This window comes from Carcharodon carcharias, chromosome 15 (genome assembly GCF_017639515.1).
Source record: "Carcharodon carcharias isolate sCarCar2 chromosome 15, sCarCar2.pri, whole genome shotgun sequence".
NCBI lineage: Eukaryota > Metazoa > Chordata > Chondrichthyes > Lamniformes > Lamnidae > Carcharodon > Carcharodon carcharias.
The window spans coordinates 109,777,595-109,804,486 of record NC_054481.1 but is presented as its reverse complement, the minus strand read 5'-3'; the positions used below and the strand labels follow the sequence as shown (position 1 = coordinate 109,804,486).

At 47.6% G+C, this 26,892-nt stretch overlaps 1 protein-coding gene across 3 annotated transcripts in view; it reads right to left on the bottom strand.

Moving 5' to 3' along the window:
• LOC121287959 (tumor necrosis factor receptor superfamily member 1B-like) overlaps positions 1-26,892 on the bottom strand; it is a 77,429-nt gene that overhangs the window by 42,676 nt on the left and 7,861 nt on the right. Inside the window, exons 3-11 of one of the 3 annotated variants that reach the window (XM_041206127.1) lie at positions 21,223-21,351; positions 18,430-18,579; positions 18,201-18,294; positions 17,320-17,461; positions 16,984-17,110; positions 16,662-16,730; positions 15,683-15,720; positions 14,938-15,265; positions 12,461-14,352 (exon numbers count right to left, since the gene is read on the bottom strand). In XM_041206127.1, the coding sequence (XP_041062061.1) occupies positions 13,997-14,352; positions 14,938-15,265; positions 15,683-15,720; positions 16,662-16,730; positions 16,984-17,110; positions 17,320-17,461; positions 18,201-18,294; positions 18,430-18,579; positions 21,223-21,351 (1,433 nt within the window). In that variant the 3' untranslated portion in view covers positions 12,461-13,996. Of the gene's footprint in view, positions 1-12,460; positions 14,353-14,937; positions 15,266-15,682; positions 15,721-16,661; positions 16,731-16,983; positions 17,111-17,319; positions 17,462-18,200; positions 18,295-18,429; positions 18,580-21,222; positions 21,352-26,892 lie in introns of those variants that run through there. The other 2 variants (XM_041206128.1, XM_041206129.1) reach the window with 2 other exon arrangements.

Below are 26,892 nucleotides of genomic sequence, written 5' to 3'. Positions count from 1 at the left end.
ACACCCTTTCTCCCCCAAGTCTCTGCAGCAGTCTTCTGCCCTCCCCCTACAAAACACACAGTTCCCTTCAGCCCCCACTGAACAAAAAGTCCAAACACCCACCTAGGATGTTAAATCACACAGTCTTTTGCCTTCTGGCTTCCCTGTCCTGCAGCAGCAGTTGTCCTTCTTCTCCATCTCCCTCTTTTCCTCCTCAGGCCTTGCCGGCTCCAGCAGCAGAGGATAGGGGAAGGCTTGAGGCAGGGCAGCAACACAGCAGCAGGAACAGCAGTCAGGAAATCCAGGAGTAGGAACAACTACAAGTCAGCAGCAAGAGCAGGAGCAGCCAGAGCAACCAGCAGCCACACCCAACTCCCAACTGCAGCAGCAAACGAGCCATAGCTGAGAGCAATTGGGGAGAAGTTTTTGGTACATTAATAGTTTATTAAAATATTAGAATACAGATAGAATACTCAATTATAACTCCAGTCCCCTCTGTTGTTCCATTTATCTCCTTGCTCCAGGTCCTGGGGTTTCGACAAAAAAGCAAATAAATCTTGAGCTGCAGTAACAGAATTCCTCTTAGTCACTGCTTGGCATTTTGAGAGCTGGTGAAGCAATTACCCAATGTGAAGAGAGTTTCACAAGATCAGAACCAGAACCCAGCCAACAAGAGACTAAAGCCATCTCGCTGTCGACAAGAACCAAATTCTCTTTTTTGCAAAATTCTCTGCCACATTTTAAAAACAGGAAATGTTACTTGTGTCACCTCAGCAGATTACATGGATCACAATGGTAGCAGCAATCACATATTGCTCAAAGCTGGACGAACATGGACACAGACTTCAAGTAATGCTTCGAGAGGTTCAAAGGATAACTATTTCAAAGCCTGTGTCTATGTTGAAAGAAGCTATGTAGGACATAGCCGGTTCCTTAAAAATAACCACTAAGTTGCACAGCCTGGGCACGGGTGTTAATCACTTGTACATACTGTTCCCTATTGTCAATAAACTCCCAGGAGTGTCTCCCTGCCTATGGCTTCTTGTTATAATAAGCAATGTTCTTGTCACTCAGATGTGAAACCTTTCTGCACAAGATAAAGGCAGGTGCCTCAATACAGGGCCTCTTCTCTGTGCTTTGTGCAGCTTTCAGACCAAAATGATAGTCCAGCCTCACATTCCCTGGAAACATTATTGACGCCTGCACCTTGGCAGCAATTGTCATCACTGCCAGAATGTTGTGGGCAGGCGCCACAGAGCTCTCTCATTCTCTCAATGTGCTCGCAGCACCTTTAAGGAGGGGCTGACCTCTTCAGCATCTGTGACCAGTGATGTTGTGCTCCAGCTCCTGAAGGGCTCAGGTGCTGAAGATGGACAAAGCATCAGAACTTCTGGTTGTGTCTCTTTGATATGACCCTGATCACGTAGCACAAGCGAGCTGCCCTTGGTCAGACAGGAGTCAGACATTCTCAGAGGCTGTGTGAAGATTTATGGAATGTCCTCACTGCATGTCATCATCATCGTCCTGCAATCGAGCGACTATTAGGGCTTCCACCTGCATCTCCATGACAAGAGCGTTCTCACACAGGGTATCCACGCTGCCATAAGCTAGACTGCAGTCAAAATGTTCACAAATGCGATGTGAGGATCTATGGGGTCACCTCACTGCATGTTAGCATCATCCTCCACAAATCTAGCAGCTATGAGGGCCTATCAAGTGCGCCTGCCTCGTCTGGCCAGTGTGAGGGCCTCATCGCCGTCATCGAGGACTTCCTCACCCTCATCGGCATCCTCCTCATCAGAGGGGACGTGCAGCTCCTCCGCCTCCTCCTCAGCCAGCCCGTCTCCCCATTGCAGCACCAGGTTGTAAAGGGCGCAGCAGACGACGACGATGCGTGACACCCTCTGTGGACCGTATTGCAGGGCGCCACCAGACCGGTCCAGACACCGGGACGTCATCTTCCGCATCCCAATGGTCTACTCCACCAATGTGCGAGCTGCAGAACGAGCCTCATTATACTGTTGCTCTGCTGCAGTCTGAGGCCGCTGCACGGATGTCATCAGCCATGGCCTCTGTGGGTAGCCCTTATCCCTGAGGAGCCATCCCTGCAGATTCTGTGGACTCTGGAAGACTCCAGGGATCTGTGACCAACTGAGGATGTAGGTGTCATGCACAACCCCTGGAAACCTTACACACACCTGCAGGATGTGTTTCTGATGGTCACATACCAGCTGCACATTCAGTGAGTAGAATCTCTTGCAGTTGATGTAATCCACCGTGTGTAGCAACGGAGACTTGAGTACCACATGGGTACAGTCAATCGCATCCTGCACCTGCTGGGATCCTGAGATCCAGGAAAATCCAATGGCCCTTGCATCCTGGCTGTCATGGTTGTGCGTCCTCGAAAGGATGGCATCCCTGACCTCATGGATGCATTTGTGGGTGGAGGCTTGTGATATCTCACAGAGGTCACCTGTGGAGCCATGAAAGGAGCCACTGGCATAAAACTTGAGCACTGCAGTCACTTTCACAGTACTGGCAGTGGATGCCCTCCATGTCCCCTTGGCGCCAAGTCCTGCAGTAGGTAGCAGATGTGAGCATGACCAGGTCCCTGGACATGCATTGTCGTTGGCGACACTGGTTCTTGATCATCTGCAGGAATGACAGGCTAGGTGCTGACCAGCCATGGCTCACTGTCACTCCTGGGCAATGTGGGCGGGAGCTCCAGCCATCCCTTCTTCCTGAGGTTGCTGTTCCTGCCTTTGCACAGCCAGGAGTCTCAGTCACTCTCTCCTCCATCTTCTCCATTCTCTGTAGGCCATTAGACATACAGCTAGGTCACCAGGCTCCACATTCCTGATGTGGTCCTCCTGCAGCATGAAAGAGAGAGAGACGTGGTTAGCATGGGTGTACTTAACACCTTTCCTGGCCCTGTGTGACAGCCCCTTAATGCTTCCTGGAGAATGCTGGCCACCCCTTGGATGGCCACAGGGCAGCCATGCAGCACACTCATCTGTCAGCCTGTGACATGGGGGAGACTGCTCCTAAATGGGATGCAAAGATTGCAAGGGGCTGTGAGTGCCTCCCAGCAGTGACTGCTACATGGCCAGCATTGGCGAGGAGATTGTATAACACGTGCAGTCCAACTGCTCCGCAGTCCAGTAAAATGGTCGTGGACTCGCAGTCTGTCCCTGCTGGGGGGGGGGGGGGGGGGGGGGGGGGGGGGCGCGAGGTGGTGGGGGGAGGGGAGGACGTAAGGTCTGGAGCGCTTGGTGGCACTTTGATGCCTCTGCATTGCTTGTGTGGGTGGGAAATCTAGGAGCCTGACCCCAGTCCTATCACTGTGGGGTGCCTGAACTGTCTCAAGTGCAGAGGAATGGTCAGTTTATACAGGTGTCCCTACTGCCTGGCCACTTCCCTCACCTACCCTGCCCCCAACCTTGATTTCTTGTGCATGGGATCCAACGCCAAGGCAGCAGTTGTCCCCCCCCACCCCCAGCAACAGTTGCCTCTGAGGCTGGGCAGCAGCAGCCCCTGGACACTCACCCCGACAACAGTCTCCTCCGTGGTAGGACAGCACCTCACCCCAGCCCCCCAGCGACCGTGGCAAGGTCTGCAGAACAATACTGTTCACTGACGTCCAGTTCTCCCAAAGTGAAGGCCACCAAGTGCACGTCGCATTTGTGCTGTTGTGAAACACGTCAATGTGTTTACCCACACTGGCCCTGTGTGACAGCCCCTTAATGCTTCCCGGAAAGTGCTGGCCACCCCTTGGATGGCCGCAGGGCAGCCATGCAGCACACTCATCTGTCAGCCTGTGACATGCTCCTAAATGGGATGCGAAGATTGCAAGGGGCTGTGAGTGCCCCCAGCAGTGACGTGGACAGACAATCCATTGTCCAAAAGGCGAGCTGGCCTTTTAAAGATATACTAATGTATTACAATGAGCTCCCTGATGACTTTTGGTGGGAAACGCAGTCCGCCCTCGGCGGGTTGAGCGGACAATCGTGACCTGCCTTCCGGGCGTCGTAAAACCGATCGCGCCATATTGTACATTCACACCACCTACCACACCTGCTACCAGCGGGCACAGAAAATTCCACCCAAAGTATTTGTTTAGTTTCTCTGCCATTTCCCTATTCTCCATTATAAATTCTCCTGACTCAGCTTGTAACGGACACACATTTGTTTTTGCTAATCTTTTCCTTTTTTACATACCTATAGAAGCTTTTACAGTCCATTTTTATGTTTCTCGTTAGTTTACAATCATGTTATATCTTCCACTTCTTAATCTTGTTCTTGGTCTTCCTTTGCAGAATTCTAAAATGCTCCCAATTCTCAGGCTTCCTTTTTTTGGCAACTTTATACATATCTTCCTTTGATCTAACGCAATCTTTAATTTTTTTTGTTAGCCACATTTGGAATACCTTTCTTGCTGGGCATTAAAGGAATGTATTTTTGTTGTATTTGTTGTAAACTATATATTAGTTCTTTAAATGTTAGCATTTGTCTTTCTACTGTCATACCTTTTAATGTAGTTTCACAATCAACCAAAGCCAATTTGCCACTCATACCCTACTCATTTCCTTTGTTTACATTTAAGACCCTAGTCTCTAATTGAACTACATCACTTTCAAACTTAATGAAAAACACAATCATATTATGGTCACCCTATCCTGAAGGCCTTTTTCATTGCAAAATACTAGATCTAAAATAGTCTGTTCCCTCACTGTTTCCTCATTGTACTGTTCTGGAAAACCATCTAGCATAAATTCCAAAAGTTCGCCCTCCAAAACATTTGTACTAGTTAGGTGTACCCACTCCATATGCATATTGAAATCCCCCATTACTCTATTACCTTTGTTACATGCACTTGTAACTTCCTGATTTATACTGTGATTTACATTACCACTGCTATTTGGAGGCCTATAAACAACTCCCAACAATGTTTTCTGGCACTTACTGTGTCTTAGTTCCACCCAATCCGATTCTATGTCTTGATCCTTAGAACTAAGGTCATCTCTCACTTCAGGACTAATGACCTCTTTAATTAACAGAGCTACCCCACCACCTTCTACCAGCTTCCTGTCCTTTCTGGAAGTCGCATAACCTTGGATATTCAGGTCTCAGCTTTGGTTTCCTCATAACCACATCTCTGTGATGGCTATCAGATTATATATATATGAATTTCTATTCAAGCTGACAATGTATCTGTTTTTCTGTGAATGTTGCGGGCATACAGATACAGAGACCTTAATTCAGTGTTTTTTTTTTACTGTTTTTATAAACTCTGGCACTATCCGCTGACACACTAAGTTTGCAATCACTGTCCCTTCCTGCCATACTCTGATCACCATTACCTTAATTGTTACCTTGATCTACTGCCTCGTCATTTCCCTTTAATTTATTCAATCGATATGATCTCTCCCATTTCCCCTCCCTTTAGTTTAAAGTCCTCTCTATTTCCCTAGCTATACGACTTACTAGAACACCGGCCCCATCACATTTCAGGTGAAGTCTATCCCAATGGTACAGCCCCCACTTTACCCAGTACTGATGCTAATGCTTCATGAACGGGAACCCACTTCTCCCACACCAATCTTTGAGCCACGCATTCATCTCTCTAATTTTATTTACCCTATGTCAATTTGTATGTGGCTCATATGATAATCCAGAGAATACTACCTTTCAGGTTCTGCTTTTTAATTTAGTGCCAACTCCTCATACTCCCTATGCAGAACCTCATTCCTAATTCTACCTATGTCACTGGTACCTACATGGACCACAACAACTGGATCTCCCTCTCCCTCTACAAGTTCCTCTCCAACCCTGAGTAGGCATCCAGAACCCTGACACTGGGCAGACAATATAGCCTTTTGGATTCACTTTCAGCTGCAGAGAACAATGTCTATCCCCCTGACTATACTGTCCCCTACTAATACTACATTCCTTTTAACTCCCCCCCCCAAAATTGAATTGCTTCCTGTACCATGGTCAGCCCTCACTCTTTTCCATACATGCTGCAAGAACCTTGAACTTGTTGCTTAATTGTAAGGACTCAGGGTCCTCCACTCCTATCTTCTCAATCCCCTTACCTGCCTGTATGGTAGTCACATCCTTCTGTCCCTGACCACTGACCAAATCAGATGATGCTAACATAAGGGTGTGACTGCCTTCTGGAACAAAGTGTACAGGTAACTTTCCCTCTTCCTGATGCATCACAATGTCTGCAGCTCAGCCTCCAGCTCACTAGCACTGAGCTGAAGCTCCTCAAGCCGCAGACACTTATTACAATTGTGGTTGCCATGGATTGTAGTGGTATCCAGAAGCTCCCACATGCTGCAGCTGAGACACATCGCACATCTTGCCATCTTTACTGTGTTAATTAAATTTATTTTTCTTAATTAATTTATAGTTCCCCTCTTGACTGAACTCCCTCATTCACCAAACTCTGAGCTTGACACACACTGTGCACTCAAACAGCACTCAGTGCAGACCAAGCAGCCCTAAGAAGCCTCTGTGTAAAAAACAATTGAGTCAACCTCTGCTAAAGCTCAGAAACCAGCTTAAGCTAGCTGCCTAATTAACTAGCCACAGCTGCTTTCAGAAAGCTTGTATATCCCTGTTTAAGACTGGAATAAACTTAACTTACCTCTTACCATAAACAGTAATTTTTAGTTAATTGCTAAATTAAAGAGATATTAGGCTTTAAGGAGAAATTAACCCTTAAAACTCCTTCACTCACCAAACTTCTGCTTTCGCACACTATGCAGACAAGTCCAGGTCATGTGCTCTCTAACATCACTGTTGGGCAGTATTGTACTGTTAACTCCATATGTGCCAGACCCTTACACTGCACCTTCCCCAAGTCTTAATCCAATGTATTTCAAGTCAATCTAGTTTACCCCATGTTTTTACTACCCCATCTCCCCCCTTCAAGTCTCTGAGTTCATAGGTGCAGTCAACCTGGAGGCCTTATAACCCTTCCATATCTCATTTGCACTACTGTTGGAGGAGTGGTGGACTCTGTCTTTACAGGTAAACTCTGCTGATTTTGATGTTGTTCTGGCATCTGGATATCTTTTTATCCTCTTTTTCCACTCCTTGGTATTGAACAGCTCTTTGTCAATTCAGCAGTTGTGTCAATATGTGGTTGTTCTATCCAGTTTCTTAGAGGGTGGATGAACATTGTGCACATCTCCATGTCATATTTTTTCTCTTTTGCCTTTGTCGTGTGTATTGTCATGATATCCTCTGTAACAGTAGATAGTCATTCCTGTTATGAGGATGTGGATTTTTTCATAAGCTTGACTTTGTGTTTGGCTGTATGGTGTGCTGTGGGCAATGGATGGCTGCTACTTGGTTCCAGCATCGTCTGTGGCACTCTCATGCTGGCTGGGAATTGCAGCATTTGCTCTGTGGTTGCAGTGTTGACGTCATCAACAGTCATCAGAGCTGGAGGTTGAGGTTCTTCCGGTTGTTGGTTCCTCTCTTGTCTATCCTTCACTAGAGGTGTTGGGGTGGCCGCCTCAGTGGTTGTCTAGTCTGACCAATGAGGGCTTTCCAACACCTGTTACAAAAATGGACAAACCTGCAAAGAGAGAAGATGGTTCAGAGCTGAATTCTCAGTCAGGATAATCCTTCTTGTTTGAGCTCTCAGGAAGTTGCAGTTCTGTATAATTTACGACTGTGGTTGTCTTAACATCTTATGATGTTTTGAGCAGATTCAAGGCTACACAGGCATCTCTGCTTCAGAGAGAAAAAGACTGGTTATGGATGACGTACACCAGTTTGAAGATTTATTTGCCACTTAGTGGTTCCAGAATCATGCCTCTTACCAGAAGTCGGATTCCTCCAAGCCCATAGTGTGGTGTGTGTCTGTTGTTCGAAGCCAGAAGTCTCTCAACCACAGTTCTTTCTCCGAGAGGACCGGAACACTGGCTCCCATGTCAAATTTATGGTTTGTGAGATAGCCGTTAACTGAAATGTCCACATTCCAATATGAGAATCTAGAATCGTTAACCTCACCCAAGAAGCATGGCTGTGTGCCCTCTTGGTGTGCAGTTTCAATCTCATGAATTACCTTTGGGTCTTCTGTGCGTTTAGATGTTTTGGCTTTGCACAGTCTACTGAAGTTTCCAAATCTGTCATATTGAAAGTATGGGTCTGAAATCGCTGGACATTGATCTCACATGTAGGGCGCTTTGCTCCACAGCACTGGTATGTTCGCTCTACTGGGCAGTCAGTTAGGGTATTGCTTTGCTTTGCTCATTGGCCTGGAGTGTCCCTGTTTCAGTGCTGTTTCTCCTCAATGGACCTGTGCTGAACCTGGAGATCAGACTGCCTAACAATCTGGATAGCTTTCTCCAGGGTTAGATCTTGCTTCGCTTGCAGCAAGTCTGAGTGCTCATCATCCAATACTCCTACAAATATTCTATCCCTGAAAAGTTCAGATTTTAGGTCTCCATATTCATAGCCTTCAGCCATTTTGCACAGATCATTAATGAATGGGTCAACAAGTTCTCCAGGCTGCTGGACACACTTATTAAATTTAGCCATTTCGAGGATTTTGTTACATCTTAGGTTAAAATAAACATCAAATGATTTTAGTACTTCTTCAAATTTAGCAGATTATTCATTGATTCCTTGTCTACCATTAATGTTGTCCGCTAGAGCCTACTGAACTGTGTTAACTTATTCAGCTTCTGTCTTTGTATTCAGACCTAAGGAATCTTTTTCTCCAAAGTCCCCAATTGTGTGATTGATCTGGGCCCTGGATAAGGCCAAGTTGATCTGGAAGAGTGGGTTTCTGATCCATGGTTAAAACATTTTAAAGTGCAACTTTAAGAAGTTGCCGAAATTCAAAATGGCACTGTCATTTGTTTGAAGGCAAAGGGTTTACCACGCTTGCTGATTTTGGCAGGCTCTCTCTGCAATGGTGCTAACACTCAGCCCTCAAAACATTTTAAACAATGGCTGCTTGGATCAACTAGCTGCAGACTGCTCCGTTTCAGCGCTATGCTTTAGGGACGTGCAAGCATCGAATCCTGGCCTTTGCTGTTCTTTAAAGTTGATTCTTTAGTCGCAATTCTTCCAAATTAATTAATTAACTTTTTTTTTCTTTTCCGAGCAAGCTCAGACACCATGTGTTCAGGTGCTGCCTTGGAATTTTTAAACAGCAATTTCTGACCACTGAACGATTTAAAAGTTTCTCAGGACTTGCTGTATCCTGGAATTTAAAAGTTTTAGCTCACCACTGCTAGGTCTGCTGATTCTACATTCTGGGAATTGAAGCTGGACTTCCAAGTGATCCCATGGAATCTTCTGCTGCAGTGAGGAATTTTAAATTTCTGCCTGCAGCTTCCAATCCTTTCTTTTGAGCTTTGCCCTGGCGATTTTCCTCTGCCCATCTGCTTCTTGAGCTTTTCTTCAGGTCAGAATGCTTCTTCAAATTTTTCTTTAGTCTTGCAGGATATTTGTTTTTCGCTGCATTTTTTGAGAGATTTTGGGTTTTACCATTCGCTGCCACCATGTTGTAGGGTGTTGGATATCGGGCTCAGTAGGTCTTAACAAAGTCTTCATAGTCTTAAGTAAGTTATGTATTTATTAACTACAAGAACTATGTACATATGTACAGTAAAGAGTTCAAGCTAGGAGCTTGCTTGTGCACACAGCTCTGACCAATTGACCCCTAGGTGCGGGTCATGTGTTCTCTTATACCATTGTGTGGGCGGTAGTGTACTCAGTCCCATTAACCCTCTATGTGCCAGGCCATTATACTACACGCATCAGCCTGGATTACATACTCAACCCTTTGGAGAGGAGCATAAACCCACAACTCAGAGACTTATTACCAACTCAACGGCGGGTGACATCTGCTATATAATACTTGGAATTACATGTTACTGGGTATTATTGAAAAAAACTTGTAATCTCTAAATATGATACATTACAGAATAATGCTGTCAGAGATACATGTTACTGGTTAATACTCACAGAGAGGTACATTTTACTATTCCACAGCCCTCCAGCCAGAGACTTCTGTCTTTCTATTCCCTTGTGTCTTGCTGCACTTTGAGAGCGTGCAACATTTGAGCAGCAATTCTTCTTTGTACTTTCCACCCTCTTGTGGTCATATTGTGAACTTCAATTACTCAACCTCAAGCATCTCACAGCAAGGAAGTGTGGAATCATAGAATCCTACAGTACAGGAGGAGGCTATTCAACTCACCATTGCCTGTGGCAGTTCTTTGAGATGGCTATCTAATTTAAGTCCCACACTCCAGCTTTTTCCCTATAACTTTTCAAATTAATCCCCTTCAAATTAATGTGATTCCATCACTTTCACACAGAGGGTAATAATGTCCCACCACGTACTCCTCTTCATACAGACTTTTTAAATGTAGTCACTGTTATAATGTAGCAAAACACCATAGCCAATTTCTATACAGAAAGATCCCACAAACAGTAATGTGATCATCTATTTGTGGTGTGGTTGGCTGAGGGAGGAATATTGACCAAGACACAAGGAAGAACTCCCCTGCTCTTTAAGTTGTGCCATGGGATCTTTTAGATCCATTTGAACAGGCAGATAGTCTCAGTTTACTGTCTCACCTGAAAATAGCACCTCCAAAATTGCACTCTCCCTCAGTACTGCCAATGAGCTCAATCCTAGAATGGGAGTCAAGCACCTTCACTCCCTCGAATCCAAAGGATGTAGACTTGACTGTTCATAGCAGACACTGGTTTAGTCATCGATTGCCAGATCTGGCTGAACCACCTCACTCTACTAGAACTGCTCATTATTTCAGGATCATTCTGGATTGCAAAGATAACCCTGGCCTCTCTTCACTACAAACCATCTTCTGAAACTGCTCTTCTTGCCTCCTCAGCTTTCAACCCCAAGAAGCCAGAGGAGCTCATGGATTCCTGTGTCACAAAGATTGAGACCATCTGTTCAGCTGCTTCTTCCACCTTCCCCTGGGCACACTTCACCTAAATATCCCCCCTTTGCTCTACCCCTGAAATTGCATCTTTCCTATCTCCCCTCGTGCCCTCTCCAAGCTCATCTTGTCTACGAAACCCACCCCCTGTTCCCTTAACCTCATTTCTGCCAAACTGCCGACCATCTTCCCTTTCTGGCTCCCACGATAGCTGATATTATTAATCATTCTCTCTCCTCAGGTATTCTCCGCTCTCCTTCAAATCTGCTGCCATCACCCACTCTTCATAAGAAAAACCCTTGATCTTACTGTACTTGCAAACTCCCCCCACCCCACCACCCAAATCTACAACCTCCCTTTCTCCTCCAAGTCCTGTCGCTTCTCAAATCCATATCCATTTTTCCTGGAACTCTGTGTTTGAACCCCTCCAATCAGGTTTCCACTCCAGCACAGTACCAATGCCATAGATAACATCCTATCCAACTGATTGTGGTAAACTCTCTTTCCTCAACCTGCCTTTGACATGACTGAGCACACCATCTCCCTCCATGGCCTCTCCTCCATTATCCCGCTCAGTGCCACTGTCCTCATTTGTATCTGATCATCACCGGAGAATCACATGCAATAATTTCTCTTCCCGCTCCCTCACTGTTCCCACTGGAGTGCTCCCTCCTCTTCATCATCTACCTGCTGTGCCTTAGCAGCACAGACAAAGGTTCAGGATTCACATCTGGTGAGGCTGATGCCATTCAGCCTCTGTGCTGCTAGGCAACTTGTCCAATGTTCAGTCTTGAATGAGCCACAATTACCTCCAGCTTAACATTGGGAAAACTGAAGCTATTGTCCTCTGAAGTTGCCTCATTGATCCATCTTTGCTCACAGCTTCCAATTGCTCCCCTTCCTCCAGCGTTCAGATGCTGTAAGGTGGGATTTTCCATTATGCAGGCATCAGATCTGCTCATACCTCTCTTGCAGTGACAGATTTAGAATGTGAGGGAAGGACTCAAGTACGAGCAAAAACATTTTTCAATACCAGTTCAATCTCATATAGCAAAGCAACCTCATTGAGTAGTAAAAAAAAACAAAAAAACTGCGGATGCTGGAAATCCAAAACAAAAACAGAATTACCTGGAAAAACTCAGCAGGTCTGGCAGCATCGGCGGAGAAGAAAAGAGTTGACGTTTCGAGTCCTCATGACCCTTCGACAGTTCTGTCGAAGGGTCATGAGGACTCGAAACGTCAACTCTTTTCTTCTCCGCCGATGCTGCCAGACCTGCTGAGTTTTTCCAGGTAATTCTGTTTTTGTTTTTTTTTCTCATTGAGTAGTATCCATTTACCCACCAGATTCTTGAGCAGTGATGGGGAGAAAGCAGCAATGGGATTTAGGATGGGTAACATCATCATAGTAATGTGAGAACTTTACCAGACCCAATGTAACGTGTGAATGGGCCTCAGTTTAACATCCCCAAACTGGACAGATGAAAGGGAGATGTTTTGACATCTCTCTGCCCATACTTACTTTATATAAAATGCACAAGCAATATAAAAATATTTATTATCAATCAATTATAAAAACAAAGATCAGCTTATTGACATGGAATCACATCAACCACAAATGTCTCCCCTACACTCCCTACATTTCCATCTCATTACAAAACAGATAAAAATAAACTACATTAAAATATTCACACAAATGGAGGAGAGTGAGGGGGAGAAAGGAAAGGAAGGAAGGAATGGAGACAAGGGAAGAGAGAGGGGAGAGAAGGATGAAGGCTGAAAAAAGAATCAAGAGAAATGGAGGAGCAGAGAAAGGGATAGAGAGGTGAGGGCCACAGAGAGAAAGAAGGAGGGGGAAGAGGGCCAGGTAGGAAACGAAAAATGGAGAATGAAAGGGTGATTTGATTTTGCACAACTGGCTGAACCTAAAGGATATTGAAAAATGTCTTAATCCGAGTTTCATATTCACATTAGTTGTTTGAAGTCCAATGTATTATGTAACATCAGTGTGAGGACTTGCAGGATGCAGTTTTTGGTGAGAAGTGGAGTAATAAGACAGGCTGGAATTCAGGTTAATGCCCTTGTTATTGGGGAGCGGTGCAGAGCTAGATAATATCATAGTGTGTCTCAAATGCAGGTCTGGGTTCAGTTCCATATTCAACATTCAAATGTAAGAACATCATTGAACAGAGTGCTGCCGGGGCTGGACAGAATTATAAAGTTAGGTGAAAAGAGGTGGCACTCCAGATTTTAGAGAAGTGAAGACTTACAGGTGATCTGATTGAAGGTCATAAGATGGTAAAGGGAATGGATTGTGTTCAAATTTACTCTTTTTGATTGGGGGAAAAGGGGGGCATAATTTTAAATTGTACAAGATCAATAAGTGAGAACAGTGGACCTCTTGAATAGGCTGCCGAGTGAAGCCCTTCAAGCGAGAGTTGGACCTGCTTTTGGCTGGGATGGATATTAACTTGTACCAGAGGGAGGGAATTCAGAGCCAGGGTGATTCCCTGGACCAATTTTTGATCACCCAGGGGACAGATCAGAGAGAAATTTCCCAGGATTTTTCCTCCAAATTGATGATTTTTGGGTGGGGTGGAGATACACATGAAACCACAATTGTGTGGGACAGGCTAAACAGAGTTTTTTCCGCTCCATGTAGAGAGAGTTTCTGCTGGTCTAACCAGAACACCTGTTGGGGGTTTCTTCCAGTTTCAGTACCAACATTTGGATTGTCTTATCAGAACATTAAAGCTGCCATTATTCGCCAGGATCACCCAGGTCAGTCCAGGATCACCCAGCCCTGAGTCAGCCCCAGGCCAAGGTCAGACCAGCCCTGAGTTTGTTGAAGTCTGGGATGTAGTTCTGGAGGCTGCTCCTGATTCTCCATTCTCAGTCACTGGGTCCACAGTCACATCGGTGGATGAGCTTCCAACTCATCCCTCACCGGACAGTTTGACAATGCTCCAGCCCCACATCACAAGCCTGTGTCTTGTTCATCTTTAGGTCAGGCATCAAGCTGGTGAGCAAGGGCCTCGGTCACAGGTTCGCAGCAATAGAAAGCTGCCTTTGACAAATCAATAAATGTTCCCAGAAGTGTCCTGGACTGGAAGCTGTAACTCCTTCCCATCCTCTTGCTGTTTCACTGAGTTACACTGTCGCCAGTGACATTCACTCTCAGCTTCCACTGGAAGACCAGCCTCTTTCCATTTCTCTGACTCAGAGACCTTCTGTTCTTCTTGGATCGGGAACCCTTCATCCACTTCAGTTCCTTCCTCCTCCTCTGGGGCAGGAAAGTCCTCCTCAGCAGAGACTGCGCCGGAGGTCCCACCTCCCTGACGATGGCAGCAGTTGACGTAACACTTGCCAGTATTTATTGTAACGCTCACTGTCGGGTTTCCACTGAACTCCATCACAGGTGACGGGGCTCCTGCTTAAACATAGCAATCAGTTACACTCAACATTATTCCTCCCTCCAACTGCCTCACTAGAGGAGCACTGCATCCAGGGGAAAAATCTCTTATAGGGTGAGTGGGATGAAAGGGAACTGCTCCAGTGAGAACCAGTGCCACTAGATCCAGGTGCTCAATCTCTACAGTAAGAGTCTTAAGGGCACTGGTCTCCGTCAGGTATCCATGCCTAACCACTCGCTCAAACTGATTCACTTATATAGTCACATACATACAAAGACTCACACAATAATCACTCTGACACATACTCAGTCACACTGGCAGGGGCTGCTGAACAATGATAACAAGTCCCCAGCCAATTCTCTCCCTCACCCAGAGGCCGTGTCTGCTGAATGATTGTTTGGGAACTGAACGCGGCATCTGCTTGCGGCCCATTGAACACTCTCTTATCTTTGATTTTATGAGGTGCTGTTAAATATCAGGCCCAAGTCTTGGTCAGCTTCGGGCCAAAGGCCTGAGGCTTAGAGGGGTACATCTGTATCCAGCAAGCTCCTGCCTGGAACTGGCCCCTTTGGAAGTTAAGCCTGATGAACCCAGAGTTGCCCTACCTGAGCTTGGTCGGGATTCCCTGCTGATGTATCCCTGGTCTTCTAGGGAATCGATCCGTGAATAATTGTTCAAATGGGCAATAGCAAGGTGGGTCTGAGTCTGCTCCTCCTCCTTCGAGCTATACCCAGTGCCTGGCTTCCTTCTGACACCTCCTGACCCACTGCTGCTGGACCTGGATAGTGAGCAGAGGCGATCTGTCCTAGGCACTGATCCTGTTACACCATCATTCTGCTCACACATCCCATTCCGGGGGCTCACAACCTCCAGCTCGCTTTCAGGTACAACAATTAAACAATCTGTGTCCACTGGGTCGACCTTATCCTTTGGCTGGCGGAGAAAATAATTCACAAAAAAAAATCACCAAGGTCAAAAAAAAGCAACAGTTTCTCCACAAACCCCATCCACAACCTCCCCCTGCCCGCCCCGCTCGATCCCCCCAAACAGGCTCCATCAAACTGAACACAACCTGTTAACTGAACACAGTTAAAAGGTGAAAGGAAATAATGAGACATAAAAGATGGTTCACTTTTTGTCCACTCTTACTGTTTTATTCATTTTCAGATTATACTGTGAACACCCTCTAGTGAGGTCCCAATTGTAGGTGTGGGTCAGTAATGCTCTGACCCCGCGAGCTAATGTTGAGAGACCAAGGACACGTGTGGTCTCCAGTGGCTCACAGAGTGTGGGAGCCCACAAGCCACACAGCCTAGCTTTGATGGAACAAAGTGGAATTTTGATCCTTACCACATTAGCATTCTGATCCCAGAGGTCAGTCATCCTCCCTGGCAGCAAAACAGAAAGAATAAGAAATTAAATCAATGCTGGAGGATTGTTCAGGATACCAGGGTACAGGTGGATTCTTGGAGACAGGATCATGTCAGTCCATGAGCGAGGGTGAGGGTAGGAGAATGCAGATACATTATTCTCCATTCCCAAAATGATGTTGGCTCATCAGACAGCTGCAGTTCCTGAATCCACCGCACATGGCCAGGAAAATAACCACACACTGAGGACACTGGGAGCAAGCAGAGAGCTAACTGTCACCAACTGTTAGCATGAGGCTCGGGAATGCAGAAATGCATACACAAATATGCAGATCTATAGACAGCCACCAGAGGGCAAGCAGCTACAGTGATTCAGCACTAAGATAAAAGCAAAATACTCCGAATGTTGGAAATCTGAAACAAAAACAAAAATAGCTGGAAAAACTCAGCAGGTCTGACAGCATCTGTGGAGAGGAACACAGTTAACGTTTCAAGTCCGCATGACTCTTCATCAGAACATCTGATAAAATGCTTGTGCACACACACGACAGCAACAGCGTGGGCTGGTGTAAGCTGATGCAGTCACAGGAACTAGACTGGGCATATTTCTGGTACTGATTCACCCTAAGGGACTGCTCCACAATACAGTGGAGAGGAACACAGTTAACATTTCGAATCCGTATGACCCTTCATCAGATGTTCTGATGAAGAGTCAAACGGACTCGAAACGTTAACTGTGTTCCTCTCCATGGATGCTGTCAGACCTACAGTGATTCAACAACTAGTTTAGGATAAACAGTGGGAGTTACGGGCTGGATTTAATTGAGGGGTTTGGGTAGTTTATATATAGAATAGCAGATACCAATTACAGGCTGGAATTTAATCAAGGGTACTTGGTTGGTTCATATTCAGGATAACAAACAACTGAGAAAGAATTAAAGTCTGGAATCCAATCTCACCTCTTTTTTTGTGACAGACAAGGACCACAATTACCATAACGATCACGCTGATGAGAGTAACACAGATCACTAGAAAAAAAAGAAGAAAACTCATTTTTTACAGAATGGGCCAAATCAAGCTGGAGGTGGGGCTGGGGATGGGGTTGGGGTGGGAGGGGTGGTGGGGTGGCATCAGTTGGGTCCAGTTCCTCAACAGGATGCAGTGTGACCACAGTGGCCTGTGGCCCAGGGCGGAGGATGGAATCCCTAGGATACAGCGGCCCCAAGGTGGAGGATGGAATTCTAAAGAATCAAGGAAAGTAAAGAGAGTTCCCAAACTTACCTGCTGTCCAGTAGCTAGGTAGAAAGCTTTCAGTGGAATGTTTCCTGTTGGGTGACATGTTTACTGGACTCATATTGGTGTTGAAAGTGATGGCACTTTCTGGTTCTATCTCTGTCGGATGTGTGACCTGGGCAGGGATGTAATAAGGGGAGAGATAAAATGCTTGCGCATACACACGATACAACAGAGTGGGCTGGTGTAGGCTGATGCAGTCACAGGAACTAGACTGGGTGTATTTCTGGTACTGATTCACTCTAAGGGACTACTCCACAATACAGTGAGGGATAACATGCTGTCAATTATTTTAATCAATGAAGAAAATATGGGACCTCGTACCTGTGTCAGAGCAGGAGAGCTAGGTCCAGTTGCTGAAGATGTAACTCTTGTCGTAAGGATCTGTGGTAATAACTCATTGCTGCAAATTGCATCCCTGGTGCTGGTCCCATTTTGTGAAGTCTTTCTCCCCAGCATTCTGCAGCTGCAAAGAAACTACTGGATTAAACATCACAACTCCCTCAAGTGAAGTCTCAGCCAATGACTAACACCAGCAGGTGGCAAGTCAGCAGAAACCCTAACTGACATTTTCAATGGAATTGTGATAGTGCAATCCCTGGACTCACAAACCCATCACACACCAACAGAGAGTGTAGCTATAGTCAGGAGTCAGGCTGCTCAAGGAGCTCATTTATCTCAGCACAGCTCCCCACACACCAACTAATCCCAGACCCAGTACCCAACCCGCTCAATAAAGAACAAAGCAAATTGTGCAATGGGTAGAAATCCAGTTGTTGGAGAACAAGGGGCTCAGTACTTTGGCTACAAGGGCCACATGTGAGTTCGGCGGACACAATCTCAGCCCAATTCTAGGAGGTCCCAATCCAGCAGGCTAATTTGGTATCTCACACTGAGCGGCCACAAGGCACTGAAAAATTATTGCAGAGTTTTATTCGGTATCTAATCCGGGCTGTACCTACCTTGGAGCATTTGACGGAACAGTATAGAGCTTTATTTTGTATTCAACCTGTGCTGCACCTGCCCTGGGGTGTTTGATGGGACAGTGTAGAGGGAGCTTTATCCTGCATCTAACCTGTGCTGTACCTGTCCTGGGAGTGTTTGATGCTGTCAATGGGTCCTTGGGATAAAGAGCATTCCATCCTCAGGGGCCTGCGTTTTTTCACATTATCATAATCATATTCCTAACAGGAGGAGGCACTTACTCAGTGTGTGGGTGGCAGGGCTCAGTGGAAGAGACTTCATTGGAGAATGATCCAGCAGCACACGGTGCGCATTTTACATCCTTTTGTTTAGTTCCTGTAAATAATGAACACAAAGTTATATTTGTGGCAACATTCCATCGCGGCAAATCCTGGCTGTGCCTCCTACAAGCCTGACAAAGCACCAGTGAACACCATCAACAGAAGGAGCTGTAGATCTGACACATCTCACCTTGTTCAATGACACCCCGACCCTCCTGGCATTCAGTGTTTTTCCGACACCTGTTACAAGTATCCTTTGTAGAATCGATGCAGTGCAGGCCCTCACGGCACTGGCAAATCTGCTTGGTAGATGGAGTGCAGTCCTGAACCATTTCCTGGTCTGTAACAAGGTGAGAGAGTGAAAATGTGGAGGTGGCAATCAGTGTGTGCACAGACCAAGCTGTGACTGGGTAATGCAGCAAATGGCATGAGGGAACCGAACTCAGAGGGTCACAGGATGAAACCCAACCTCAGACCATTGGCTCTTCTGTCCCCATGGTGACAGAGTACAGAAAGGAGCTCAGTGATGTCTGCAGTATCAGTTCAAGGGCAGGAGTGAATTCACAGGTTGACGGGGGTGATCACTCAGGGGTTATTGGTTTATGGTGTAGAGTTTGACCAGATTGGGGGTTCAGGGGTCAGTGATTTATGGGATGGGGGTCGATGGGATCAGGGATTGATGGGGTTGAGGGTTTGGAGGACAGTGGTTTATGGCTTAGTGTTTGATGGGTTGTGAGCTTGTGGGTCCTGGGTTCCCTGGTTGACAGACAGAGCTTTTGTGAATGTGCAAAGAGGTTGCATGAATAGACACCTCTCATCTGTTACAGAAGTCTCTTGATGAGTGAAGTTCTGTTCTACCCATCTCTTTGTGAGACACCTACCCCAGTGACGCTCTGACCCCAAAGAGACTGATCCTCCCCATTCCTGTTGGAGTTCAGGGGGCACCCATTTCAGTTGCTCTCCCAGGGTACAAGTACACAGTCTCCGCTGCGCCTCAGTGACCTGTTCCCCCTGCTCCAGGCCCCTCTCTCAAAGACTCCATGTTATCGGGATAGGGTCAGAGGTCAAACTGCTGTATGGTGACCCCCTTAGCCCTGTTTGTGAGAACACTGTCAATGGTGGAATTCGTACTTACCCTGAGGGTGAAGGATGGGAGTGGCCATGGGGGCAGGGATAGTCAAGGTGTTATTTTTAATATCCCAGCTTCCCTCCACCCACACCTTTCCTTAAGAATCTGACTCTGGCTGGGTCCAGTTCCATGGACGCTGGATATTTCCAGCAACTCATGCAAGTGATCATTTTTCACAGGAAAACCAGACAGTCAGTAGCAGCAGCAGGGGATTCAACTGTGAGGACATCACTAAGCCTGATCCAATCTCAAGCCCAAGTTCACCAGTTCACTCACCAGCTGATTTCCCCCTACAGCCCAGGGACTAGGGCCAATGGAAGGCCCACTGCTGTCCCTCAGAGAGGGGACAGATTTTTACGACCAAAACAAAAATACCTGGAAAAACTCAGCAGGTCTGGCAGCATCTGTGGAGAGGGACACTGTTAACGTTTCGAGTCCGAATGACTCTTCAACAGAACTAAGTGAAAATAGAAGAGAGGTGAAATATAAGCTGGTTTAAGGGGACGGTGGGGCAAGTAGAGCTGGATAGAGGGGCAGTGATAGGTGGAGATAACAAAAAGATGTCACAGACAAAAGGACAAAGAGGTGTTGAAGGTGGTGATATTATCTAAAGAATGTGCTAATTAAGGTTAGAAAGCAGGACGAGCAAGGTACAGATAGCCCTAGTTGGGGATGGGGCGGGATGAAGGAATCGAAAAAGGCTAAAAGGTAGAGATAAAACAATGGATGGAAATACATTTAAAAATAATGGAAATAGGTGGGAAAAGAAAAATCTATATAAATTATTGGAAAAAAGGGGGGGGATCGGAAAGGGGGTGGGGATGGAGGAGAGAGTTCATGATCTAAAATTATTGAACTCAATGTTCAGTCCAGAAAGCTGTAAAGTGCCTAGTCGGAGGATGAGGTGCTGTTCCTCCAGTTTGCTTTGAGCTTCACTGGAACATTGCAGCAGGCCAAGGACGGACATGTGGGCATGAGAACAGGGTGGTGTGTTGAAACAGGGAGGTCTGGGTAATGCTTGCAGACAGACCGAAGGTGTTCTGCAAAGTGGTCACCCAGTCTGCGTTTGGTCTCTCCAATGTACAGGAAACCGCATTGGGAGCAACGAATGCAGTAAACAAAATTGAGGGAAGTGCAAGTGAAATGCTGCTTCACTTGAAAGGAGTGTTTGGGCCCTTGGACAGTGAGGAGAGGGGAAGTAAAGGGGCAGGTGTTGCACCTTCTGCGGTTGCATGGGAAGGTGCTGTGGGAGGGGGTTAAGGTGTAGGGGGTGATGTGCTACCTATCAGGAGGAGTGGACCAGGGTGTCCCAGAGAGAACGATCCCTGAGGAATGCCGCCCGGGGGGGGCGGAGGTGGGTTGGGGGGGTGGGGGGGCGGGGGGGATGTGTTTGGTGGTGGCATCATGCTGGAGTTGGCGGAAATGGTGGAGGATGATCCTTTGAATGCGGAGGCTGGTGGGGTGATAAGTGAGGACAAGGGGGACCCTATCATGTTTCTGGGAGGGAGAGGAAGGTGTGAGGGCCGATGCGTGGGAGATGGGCCGGACACGGTTGAGGGCCCTGTCAACCACCGTGGGTGGAAAATCTCGGTTAAGGAAGAAGGAAGACATGCCAGAGGAACTGTTTTTGAAAGTGGGATCATCAGAACAGATGCGATGGAGGCGAAGGAACTGAGAGAATGGGATGGAGTCCTTACAGGAAGCGGGGTGTGAGGAGCTGTAGTCAAGGTAGCTGTGGGAGTCGGTAGGTTTGTAATGGATATTGGTGGACAGTCTATCACCATAAATTGAGACAGAGAGGTCAAGGAAGGAAAGGGAAGTGTCAGAGATGGACCAGAGATTTTTATGATATACCTTTGTCGCAGTGGGCTTCACATGCCATGCATTTCCTCAGTGTGTTCCAGTGTTCAGTGTACTGGTGCGGCCCACAGTTTTCACACACAGTGTCTGACATCTCTGTGCAAGTCTCTAATGCCTTCTTACCTGAAATAAAATAAAACTCATTAGCCATGGGTAAAACTCAGGGGTCCAATTCCAGGCGCTTCTCAGACCTCACTATTCACGCTGAGGGTAAAATGCACAAGTAAGTGACCTTTCACCTCAGCCTCGACAGTAGCCTGAAATATGGACATTGACCTTTCACCCCAAAATCTCAGAAAAAATAGACCAAGTGACTATCCCCCACCCCCACCCCTTTAGAACCCCTGAAAGGGTTAATGATTTTTGCCAAAAAGGCATTTGGCTGATTCAGGCTCTTTGAAAATAAACACAGCTGCTGAGTTTCTGATTTAACAAGGGTCTTGTCCTTGCCCTGAACCCTCTCTGGCTCCAGTTCCTCAATCATAATTTCCTGACCATTGTTCAATCATCCCTTTGCTCGGAAACATTTACTGCCTGTTAACCAAATAGAGGTCCTTCGGTGGTGGGGGGTGGGGGGTGGGGGGGGGGGGGTGGGTAGGTTAGGGGGGGTGGCGTGGTTGAAGAGGTTGGGGGGGTGGGGAGGTGGTTGGAAAGAGGAAGCTGGAGGCAGGGTTAAGAAAAGCAGAGGGAGGGTGGGAGGTTGATGCGATTTACCCAGACCTGTCTATGAATCACTGAGGCAATAGCTGTTTAGTTGAGATTCCAGGACTGCTTAATAGAATAGTGCAGAGGGAACATTAATCTGTGTTTAGCCCTTGCTTGTATCTGGACAGTGTCCAGCACAAGGACTCGATGTTTGTTTATGGGCAGTTTTCAGTGCAAGGGTGCAAGCCTGTTATTAACAGGAGTAACAGAAATGAGCAAAACAAAGCTGAATCCATGTGCGTGAGGGAGAGAGAGCAGAAATGGTTAAGGAACCTGATGAATCTGCGAGTTTTTTCATGCTCCAGGGTTTGTTAGAGCTTTCTCACCCTGAATACTCACGAGGCGCTATGATTAATCTCGCTTTGAGCGCTTCACCACAAACTGCAGCTTTCTTACAGGAAGTGAACAAGAAAAAAAACCTGCAGGCAATTTCTGCGAAAAGCGTCACTGCGAGTTTCAACTGCAATTTGAGATACCGGGCACTGGGGTGGAACCTGTTCTCGGAGTACAGCCAGAACCCTGTGCTCAGAGGTTCAGAATGGGAAAGGGTACAATCTGAGGCCTGGGCTTGTGGGTTGGGGGTGTGGAGGGGTGGGGGTGTGGAGAGCGGCAGTACAGCCTGAGGCCTGAGCTCCGCATATAACCTGAAACCCAGGGCCATAAACACAGCTTGTTCGTCTAATCTCAGCCTGTCTGATTGAAAATAGAAACTTCCCAAATTTCAAGCGGATTGGAGGTCTTGAAAAAGCATTAAAAATATTCTTATCTAAACCCCAGACGTGGCACTGTGCCAATCAGATAATTATTCTCAGAAATACAATTGCTTAAATCTCAACTACAATCATTCAAATCACAAATCACAATTTGAATTACAATACTTGCACTTCCAGCTATTCTCATGAGATCAGCCTCATCACTGATGCTAGTGGATCTCACATCCTCAATGATCTGGAGCAGCCCTTTAACCTGCCCAATATCTTAAAAATAATAGACAGCCACTTGTACAGAGGGTTCTAACTCACAGGCTGCAGTAATGCATCACATTGATATTTTTATTACCACATACCACTATAATGACCTGGATTTTGTGGTTAATGGCAAAGGAATGTTACTCGCCACTGACCTAAACAAAACTGGCCAGTAAGATTTATATAGAATGCAGGCTTCCACTTTATCAACTTCACATTGAGCTTGGGGCATTCTACAAGAATCCATGGCATCCAGCAATAGGGTAGGCAGGCTGATCAGCCATTCGGGTTGAGGAGTTTTCATAGGTAGCAAAAGGAGAAATAAAGTGCAGGAAATATAAATCACATTTAAGTCATTGTACAGGAGTAAAGTTTGGGACATACACGTAGCCTTAAGGGAGAAATGCAAATATCAAAATCTTTGTAAATAATTTATTTCAAAAATTGCAATTTTTAAATGTTCTGAAGGAATGAGGCTCCACACTTGTAAAATTAATTTTTCAGACCCAGGGAGATTGTTCAGCACTAATAACTTAGTACACTATTAAAACCCCAGTTAGTCCTCGTTGAACAAGGCTTATCCTTTTCATTGGTCCTTACAGCAAGAATAGTATGTGAATAGTTAAAAATTCACCACAAATCAGTGATTTCTAGTTGATTCCATCTGTGAAGACTGCAGCAGAGCAGCCTATGAAGGAGCAGGACATCACTGACAAAACCCTTCAAATTTTTGCCTTTAGCTGCGCAGATGCCAATAGTCCCTGTTAGTTTTACACAGTATTAACAGCAAGCCCTAATAGCCTCAACCTTATTATTAACGCAAATTTCATGCCTATATTTTCCTCTAACAGAAAAATAGACTGCATTCTTCCTTCCCTCATACCCTGTCCATACCCTGTCTCAGGACAAGACTCAGATTCGAAAGACAAAGATGTTTTACTGAATTAAAACAAGTAAATTTATTATGTGGTGAACTGTGGGTGCAATTAGCCAGGATGTGTGGGGGTGGGGAGAGGGGCAGCAATGGAAAACGTGACATGGGGAGATTGACAGTTACCTCACACAGTGAAATCAGTACAACGAACAGCCTCCGAGAGACAATGAGCAGTTACTGGCTCGGTTCCAGATGAAACTATTTTCAACTCTTGTCTCAAGTGACTCACTGTACCCTAGGTCCCACACTGAGCCCTGGACCTCCTGCAACTTATGTTGGGCTCCTACCTCAGCTACTCTCCCAGTGACCCTGTCATGTCCGCCCTCCCGCTATCACCCTACACTGGACCCACCCACCCTCAACCTGTCCCGGGTTTCCAATTATCGTACCCAACCCCACATCTAGTCCTTATGGGGACCAACCCCACCTCTACTCCCTGCTCTAAGGCTTACACTGAGCCCCGTACTTTGCCCTGGCCTCAGCCCCATCCCACACACTGCCAAGGGTCCCACCCCCACTCTGCACACTGCCCTGGGCCACAGCTCTGCCCACATCCTCCTATCCCCAAGCTGTACCATGCCGAGGGCCCCATCCCCACCCTGCATCCTCCCCAGGGCCCTATCCCCACCCCGCATCCTGCCAAGAGCCCCCTCCCCACCCTGCATCTTCCCCAGGGCCTCCTCCCCACCCCACCCCCTGCCAATGGGCCCCCCCTCCCTGCATCTGCCCCAGGGCCCCCTCCCCACCCCGCATCCTGCCGAGGGCCCCCTCCCCACCCTGCATCTTCCCCAGGGCCTCCTCCCCACCCCACCCCCTGCCAAGGGCCCCCCCTCCCTGCATCTGCCCCAGGGCCCCCTCCCCACCCCGCATCCTGCCAAGGGCCCCCTCCCCACCCTGCATCTTCCCCAGGGCCTCCTCCCCACCCCGCATCCTGCCAAGGGCCCCCTCCCCACCCTGCATCTTCCCCAGGGCCTCCTCCCCACCCCGCATCCTGCCAAGGGCCCCCTCCCCACCCTGCATCTTCCCCAGGGCCTCCTCCCCACCCCGCATCCTGCCGAGGGCCCCCTCCCCACCCCCCATCCTGCCAATTGGCCCCCTCCCCACCCCACCCCCTGCCAATGGGCCCCCTCCCTGCCCCGGGCCCATTTCTACCCCGCATCCTGCCTTGAGCCCTATCCCCCTACCCCTCACTCTGCCCCAGGTCCTATCCCTATCCCTCACTCTGCTGTCACCCTCAGATGCTTCATCCCTGCTTTTGCAATTTTCTTTATCCCTTCTGCTCTGGAACACTGACCAATCCCATTAGCTGAATCAGGTAAACCTTTGAAACCCATATCAACCAGAGACTGAAATCACTCTCAAAGTGTTCCTGGATTGAGCCCAGGTCACACAGCTTTCATCTGCCTGAAGCTTTCTGTGCCCTGGTCCTCTTCAGGCTTCATGGGATAGAGTCTTCCTCCCCTCCTCTCCTGAAGGTGCTGACTCTCACTGGGGTACAGCTCCCCCTCCTCTCCTGAAGGTGCTGACTCTCACTGGGGTTCAGCTTCCCCTCCTCTCCTGAAGGTGCTGACACTCACTGGGGTACAGCTCCCCCTCCTCTCCTGAAGGTGCTGACTCTCACTGGGGTACAGCTCCCCCTCCTCTCCTGAAGGTGCTGACTCTCACTGGGGTACAGCTCCCCCTCCTCTCCTGAAGGTGTTGACTCTCACTGGGGTTCAGCTCCCCCTCCTCTCCTGAAGGTGCTGAACCTCACTGGGGTACAGCTCCCCCTCCTCTTCTGAAGGTGCTGACCCTCACTGGGGTACAGCTCCCCCTCCTCTCCTGAAGGTGTTGACTCTCACTGGGGTTCAGCTCCCCCTCCTCTCCTGAAGGTGCTGAACCTCACTGGGGTACAGCTCCCCCTCCTCTTCTGAAGGTGCTGACCCTCACTGGGGTACAGCTCTCCCTCCTCTCCTGAAGGTGCTGACTCTCACTGGGGTACAGCTCCCCCTCCTCTCCTGAAGGTGCTGACTCTCACTGGGGTTTGGGTTCCACAGAAGCGCGATGCCTCCTGTACTTGGCCCAGGTTCTTGTGGCAGCCTAAGGTCAGAATCGTCCCCAATTTGCACTAACCGCCATAGCAGGAAGGAAAAGGGGCGTCTTACCCGATGGCCGCAATGGCGCTTTTCACACGGTATCATCCCAATCCTGCCTCAAATTATGCAGCCACATGAAACGCGCCATCTCGCTAGCAGGCGGCCTCTAAATTGCCCACCACATCGTTACCTCAGTTCCCTCACTCTGGGAGCCATATCTGAACTTCAGCCACCCACACAGTTCTCAATGCTGCAGCCAGGGACTGCTCCAGAGAAGACATGGCCCTGAAAGCCAAGAAGGGTTCAGTGACCTGTCACTGGAATGCCTTTTGAAGGCCCCCCGTAATGTCCTCCACCCCTGTCTGGCCACCAAAGGTCCAGCAATCTCACCCCTCCAGCTTGGGAGGCGGTGGCAGTCGTGGTCAGTGCCAATGCTGCACAGAAGAGGTTGGCCATCCAGTGCAGAAAGAAGATGAATTATCTCACCTGTGCTGCCAGGGTAAGGCAATCATTTCGTCACTCTAAACTCACACACTCACAAGCCCATCACACATTAACTGGCATCTTACTCACTGCCAACTCAAGGGACATCAGCACTCACACACACACCCTCACATCTCAATCTGGCCTCATCTCCTCTGGAGACTGCGTCCTCACCATCTTGAGGCCACTTGCACAGATCAACATGTGCCCCACACACACCCCCAGCTTACCCTCTTTCCCCAGTACTACTCTAGCCCTGCAGCTTCTTCCCTTGCCTGAGGCCACTTCTCCCCTTTCCCCAAGCAAGCCCTCGCCCTGCGGCTGTTGAAAAACCACCCCTGCTTTACGGCTGGTCTGGTAGATAGGAACCTGCTCATGAGCCCCCCTAAAATTGGTGTGGTGCAGCCTGCGAAGCCTGGTGCTGATGACCGCAAGTGCTGCCCCAAGCCAAGCAGGCAAACAAACCTCGAAGTCCCAAGCCAAGTGCAGCTCACGAGGC